The sequence below is a fragment of the Ranitomeya imitator genome, chromosome 2, assembly GCF_032444005.1.
Source record: "Ranitomeya imitator isolate aRanImi1 chromosome 2, aRanImi1.pri, whole genome shotgun sequence".
In the NCBI taxonomy this organism is placed as follows: domain Eukaryota; kingdom Metazoa; phylum Chordata; class Amphibia; order Anura; family Dendrobatidae; genus Ranitomeya; species Ranitomeya imitator.
Window position 1 is genome coordinate 599282141 of NC_091283.1, and position 7382 is coordinate 599289522.

At 38.0% G+C, this 7382-nt stretch overlaps 1 protein-coding gene across 1 annotated transcript in view; it reads left to right on the forward strand.

Moving 5' to 3' along the window:
• LOC138665144 (proton channel OTOP2-like) overlaps positions 1-1876 on the forward strand; it is a 132877-nt gene extending 131001 nt beyond the window's left edge. The window contains exon 7 of the mRNA XM_069752384.1: positions 876-1876. Coding sequence (XP_069608485.1) covers positions 876-1046 — 171 coding nt within the window. The 3' untranslated portion in view covers positions 1047-1876. The remainder of the gene's footprint in view (positions 1-875) is intronic.
• The last annotated feature ends 5506 nt before the right edge of the window (positions 1877-7382 follow it).

A 7382-nucleotide genomic window follows, 5' to 3' on the forward strand; every position in this document is an offset into this window, starting at 1 on the left:
TCTGGTGTATAAGACGACTGGGTGTATAAGACGACCCCCAACATTTCCATATAAAATATGGAATTTGGGATATGCCCGCTGTATAAGACGGGGATCATCTTATACACCCAGTCATCTTATACGGCGTGTGGTTCCCAGGGTCTGGAGGAGAGGAGACTCTCCTTCAGGCCCTAGGATCCATATTCATGTAAAAAATAAAGAATAAAAATAAAAAACATGGATATACTCACCCTCGGACGGCCCCTGGCTCACAGCGCTGCTAGCGGCTCCGTCCGTTCCTGAGGAATGCAGTGAGTGAAGGACCTTCAATGACGTTGTGGCCACATGACCGGTCGCGATGTCATCGAAGGTCCTTCACCCTCTGCATTCCTAAGGAACGGAGGGAGACGCTGGCAGCGCTGTGAGCCAGGGGCCGTCCGAGGGTGAGTATATCCATGTTTTTTATTTTTAAAACCACACACCGACATGCAGGATCGCTCCCTGCACACGCCGTACCCGGTGTATAAGACGACCCCCGACTTTTGGGACAATTTTTAGGGGTCAAAAAGTCATCTTATACGCCGGGAAATACGGTAAGTTAGCAACCCCATTTATTCGTGTACAAGTTCTTGCCATCTGGTGGAAAAGGGAATGCGAATGAAAGAAGTGTGCAAGAGTCCTATACCAGAATAATCTGCCTTTTTATACACCAAAGTGCAATATGTTTATAGAGTATTTTCCCAGAATACGTCACTGAAAGGAAATTGAGCTAGATGAAAATGTCCACCATTTTGCTAAAAATCAAGAATTGTTGCCAATTTAAATACATTTACCTATGTAAAAACATTGTGCTCATACTATTGTCTTATGTATCTCCGTTTTTTTTCCCCTCAAAGCTCTGGTTACTGCCTGCGTTTGGTGCTCGACCACAGTTAAGGAACGATTTAGAGTTGAAGTTCTATGGACCTTCAGTATGGGCTATAATCACTAACATCAGCTTACCATTTGGCATTTTCTATCGTATGCATGGAGCTGCCAGCCTTTTGGAAGTGTTTCGAATGTCATAGAATGTGCTGCATAAAGATCTGGAAATGCAGAGGATAAAGAGCATTGAAGGACAGCACAATAGGAGGGAAAATTAAGAACTTGAGATGAGGAAACATGGAATTCCCTCATTGTGTTCTAGCATCGAAAGACTTTTTTTTATCTTTGTAATTATTTGTAGAAAATAATGAATGAAATACTATTGTTTAGTTTTTAATGAAATGCGTGTGTCCTGATTTGTAATGCAGGGTTAGTCAGTAACAGGCCATAATAATAATGGACTTGTATCCAATGTCCATAATAAACAATTAATAAGTCTGTAACTTTTGGTAACCACTTAAGCTCTTTGAAGGACACACCCGTCATGGAGTGTGTCAGGACCTTTGTAGAGGGCTCAAAAGGAGAGCCCACTCCATATAGGTCAAATGTCTATATTATATAGCTGACATTTGCCTCTCTGACTCGCATCTGCTGATTGATGCTGTTAACCTCTGAAATGCAGCTGTCAATTGCTGACAGCGGCATTTAAGCACCGCGACCCAACGTTAGTTCAGGTGGCAACCCACTTCCTTGAGACATGATCAAGGAGAGCAAATGGAATATTTGACAGGAGGGGCCAGCTGCACACCAGTGTCTGTCATCTAATCTCCCCTGTGACTTGCATTCTATGTCTGGGCATCTTAGATGACAGTGGTTTTTACTATATACAGCAATACTGCAGTAAATAGAAGAGACGATTAGACAATCGCAGGTTCAAGTCCCCTAAATTAACTGACAAATGAAGTAAAAAGTAAAGTAACAAAGTTTTTAAAAATGTTAAAAAATATAAAAATCACCACCCATTTCCACAATTAACAATAAAGAAATGTAAAAAAAAATTAAAAATACACATATTTGGTATCAACTTGTCCTGAAAAGTCAGATCTATCTCGATATAAAATTAATTAACCTGATCTTTAAAAACTGTAAAGGGAAAAAAAATTGGTTGATGCAAGTCCAGAGAAAATGCAAAAAGAAGCAATCAAAGCAGCGTATCTACCCAAAAATGGTATCAATAAAAGCATCAGGTCACTCACCACACAAAAAAACAGCTCCATCAGCAAAAAATAAAAATGTTATGGGCTTTAGAAAATGACAACTTAAGCAAAAAAATATTTTTTTTTTTACAAAATTCTGAAATTATTTTCTCTACTTAAATAAAAACAAATGCAAGTTTGGTATCAATATAATCATACTGAGCTGGAGGATCATATTTCCAGGCCATTTTTACTGCAGCAGAAACACTGAAAAAGTAAAATCCAAAAATCAATTTTCCAGTACACTACAAGATAAAATCGTTAGTGTTAGGCTAGGGTCACATTGCGTTATGTGACCCCGTTTAACGGACTACGTTACACCGCGGCATAATGCGGTGTAACGTAGTCCGTTAACGCCGCCATTACTGTCTATGGCGAACACATCGCTAGCGCACGCCCACATTGGGCGTGCGCTAGCGATGTGCCGTCATTTGAGTGACGGGGATCTGCGCTAGCGGGATCGGCTAACGCAATCCCTTTTGGGACATTGCGTTAGCGCAGTCCGTAGCGCTATGCGCTAAATGGACTGCCCTAACGCAATGTGACCCTAGCCTTATACAAAAGTACAACTAGTCCCTCAAAAAACAATCCCTTATATGGCTCAGTCAGAATGGAAATAAAAACAATTACGGCTCATAGAAGGAGAAGGAAAATAAAAAAGTTATGGCTCTTGAAAGAAGGACACGGAATTATGTAAGGGCAATAATGAAAATTAGCTCGGTCTTTAAAGTGTTAAAGACTTATTATTGACTCGAGTATAAGCCTAGGGTGGGAAATACAGCAGCTTCTGATAAATTTCAAAAATAAAAATAGATACCAATAGAAGTAAAACTAATTGAGACATCGGTAGTTAAATGTTTTTGAATATCCATATTGAATCAGGAACCCCATATAATGCTCCATAAAGTTCATGATGGGCCCCATAAGATGCTCCATACAAAAATATGCACCATATAATGCTGCATAAAGGTTAATGATGGACCCATAAGATGCTCCATACAAAAATATGCCCCATATAATGCTGCATAAAGTTTAATGATGGCCCCATAAGATGATCCATACAAAAATATGCCCTATATATTGCTCCACAAAGGTTAATGATGGCACCATAAGATGCTCCATATTAAAATATGCCCCATATAATGCTCCATAAAGGTTAATGATGGCCCATAAGAAGCTCCATACAAAATACGCCCCATATAATGCTCCATAAAGTTCATGATGGGCCCCATAAGATGCTCCATAAGGTTCATGATGGGCCCCATAAGATGCTCCATACAAAAATATGCCACATATAATGCTGCATAAAGGTTAATGATGGCCCCATAAGATACTCCATACAAAAATATACCCCATATAATGCTGCATAAAGTTTAATGATTGCCCCATAAGATGCTCCATACAAAAATATGTCCCATATAATGCTGCATAAAATTTAATGATTGCCCCATAAGATGATCCATACAAAAATATACCCCATATAATGCTCCACAAAGGTTAATGATGGCCCCATAAGATGATCCATATTAAAATATGCCCCATATAATGCTGCACAAAAGTTAATGATGACCCCATAAGATGCTCCCTATTAAAATATGCCCCATATAATGCAGCACAAAGGATAATGATGGCCCCAGAAGATGCTCCATACAAAAATATGCCCCATATAATACTGCACAAAGGTTAATGATGGCCCCATAAGATGCTCCATATTAAAATATGCCCCATATAATGCTGCTGCTGCGAATAAAAAAGAAAAAAAAATAACATACTCACCTCTCGTCGTTGCCCACTGCTCCTCAGCGTCGCTGGCTCTCTGCAGTGACTGTTCAGGCAGAGGACGCGCACTAACCACGTCATCGCGCCCTCTGAACTGAACATCACAGCCATAGGACCCGGAAGACACAACGCTGCGGTGGAATGGAACAGGTAAATATCGCATGGCTCACCCTCCCCCAGTCCTAGTCACCCTCCTGGCGCTGCATATCTGTCCCTGCATCTCGGATGCCAGCATCTCTCTTCCTGTCTTCCTTCCTGTGCTGAGCGGTCACGTGGTACCGCTCATTAAAGTAATGAATATGCACACGTCTCCACTCCCATAGGCATGGAGCGCATATTCATGCCTGAAATTGATGTGCTGAAAATCTTGTCTTATACACGAGTATATATGGTATATCTTTTCAGATAAATTGCCTTTGTTCTCCTCCTGGACTGATCTTTCACTTTCAGTTAATGGATAAAATCTGTATTCAGTGAAGACAGATATTCCCATTACTGAGGTAGGAGATGGCAGGTCATATTTTTACAATTCTATGGAGAGGAGGGAGTAGCTGGAGACAGACACAGACATTCTGCTGCTAGTTTCATTGAACTTAAGGAGCACCAGCTACCATCTCCTATCTCAATAATGGCAAAATCTGTACCCACTGAAGACAGATTTTATGAGTGAATTGAGAATGAATAATTAGTTCAGGAAAATAAAGAAGTGGATTTCTCTGATAACATACAGTATGTTACAAAAAAATTATTTTCATGTGTGCTATTGATTTATGAAATAGAACAAAATGGTTTTTTTTTACAACATATGGCAACAGAATTATAAATTATTAATTTCTATTTCTGAAATTTAAATAGAAAAGCAAACCCACAAATCAAACCTTGTACGCCTCATATTTTCTGAAACACATGCCTCTGATCATATAATCTTATACTAAGCGTAGCATCCCTTTTGCCAAATTTTCAATATTTTTTTTGTCAAATACATTGTAGTGTCAGCAGATTATTATTATTAATATTATTATTATTACCATTATTATTCTTGTTGAGGAAAAGGGTTCCAAGTAACTGTACAATTTATAAAAATTTCTACAATTATTAAAGCCTCTGCCACCATAGGACCTCAAGTAACAGTGAAAGCCACAGACCCAAATATAGTCACATACCAGTGACAGGCTAAGACCCCATTACACACCATAAAAGTGACAGGCATATGTCTGCAAAGACAGTGACAACACTGTTGTATGACAGCCTTTTTGCTCACCTGAAGAGCGGCCTGTAACCGCCTCTGTCAAGACAATCTGTTAGTTATAGCTTCCAGCAATAGCAAGTTGCCTCATTGCACCAAGAACATTCTCACATGTGCCACTTTAAGCTTCATGCTATCTACATTCATTTTATCCAGTGAGTAATGTGTGGTGCATTCTGTAATCTACGTATTTTTCTAGGACTTGTCGTATACTGTGAAGTTAACATGATGGAATCAAATATTGTTCATTGTAGTCTCTTGTTTGCCATCCACTGGTTGCGTGCTGGAAAACCCAGCACATGTGAGCATGATTGTGATTTTTAGATCTTTATGTGCCTATATGTAGCTACAGTATAATATAAAAATAATTTAATATTGTATATATTTTGGAATTTATGGGTACACAAATACATGTATAATTGATTTTGTGTGAACATAGTAAAATATTTTATATGACTTCCTCTTGACTGAGGCTGGTATTTTACAATAAAGCTTAAATAGCACTCATGCACTTTTTAATATTAAAAGTGAAGCTCTTTATTTATGTCTGCCAAATACATAAATAAGTCTGAACAACAATTTGCCTTGTTTAGAGCTAAAATCTCCAGCACATAAATACAACACCAGAACCACCATCATCAATCAGTACATGAATACAGCACCAGGACCACCATCAGCACATGAATATATCATGAGAATAGCTGTTAGTACATGAATACTCCACCAGAAACATCATCTGTATATGACTACTCCATCAGAACCATCATCAGTACAAGAACATAGCACCAGAACGGTCATCAGTACATGAATAAAGCACAAACTTGGTTACAGTAATTAATTGCGATATCAGGTCTGTCTCCGCCCTATACAAATGTATAGCAATAATCTGTTTCCACAGTATGTTTTTGAAAAGGGTAAGGAAATGCTGTGATCTATTGTTACCAGCCGTCATTAGACTGCAGACCATACATTAACTACAGTAATAATTAGATGAAATAGGTAACACAATATTTTATATGTTTTAGGCCCTGGAATTCTGAAATAGTCTGGGTCAAGAGAACCCCACCAATAACTCAAAAGGCTTGTTCAGGAGGGTAAAGAAAACCTATGACTGTCCATTGCATCTGTTCCCCACTGCATATGTATTTAACTGTCTACTGGGCCTAAATCACATAAAATAAATCTCCAAAAAGTTTAGTAACTGTTGAAGGTGCATTTATAGCACAACCGATAATCTTGAACTAGTTTTCTGCCTTTCCAAACATATTGCCAATCATGCTAAGTTTGCATAACTATTGTGATTTTTGACAGTATATCGTCTTTTATCAGCATGATGTGCTACTGAGAGCAAAGCTATTCTATGCGCTCATACCTATCAAGATATCAATCCTTCTGTGCACATAAACAAGCAATGGGCCTGTCTAAACAAGCAATTAAACTTCTGTTAATAGGCTTCATATAGCCGATTGGTGGTCGTTTAGTATCCTCGACTGACCAGGGTAAATGCACTCTTAGATCCAGGTATTTTATAGGTGACATTTTCTCTGATTGGAAATCTTCATCTGGTCCTGACGCCAGGGTAACTTTTCTCCGTACGAGCTCGTCTCTGCAGACTTGCCTCTTCTCTGTTTTTTTGCTGCACATCCCAACAGAGTGTACTTAAAAATAATAATGTGATTGAATAAAAAAAAAATGAAAAAACTCACAAAAGTTTAGTTGCTGTTTAAGATGTAACTAAAGCTGAAAGTTGTAAACTTAAAGGGAAGGTGCCACCAGTTTTCTTGTAGTTCGTTTTTTGTGGAATTAAGCTTAAAATAGTAATTAAATGTATTAATGCAGTGTTTGCACTGTTTGCAAACATTTCTATATGAAAAATGTTATATATTTTCTTACAAATATATACAGGTCCTTCTCAAAAAATTAGCATATAGTGTTAAATTTCATTATTTACCATAATGTAATGATTACAATTAAACTTTCATATATTATAGATTCATTATCCACCAACTGAAATTTGTCAGGTCTTTTAATGTTTTAATACTGATGATTTTGGCATACAACTCCTGATAACCCAAAAAACCTGTCTCAATAAATTAGCATATTTCACCCATCCAATCAAATAAAAGTGTTTTTTAATAACAAACAAAAAAACCAACAAATAATAATGTTCAGTTATGCACTCAATACTTGGTCGGGAATCCTTTGGCAGAAATGACTGCTTCAATGCGGCGTGGCATGGAGGCAATCAGCCTGTGACA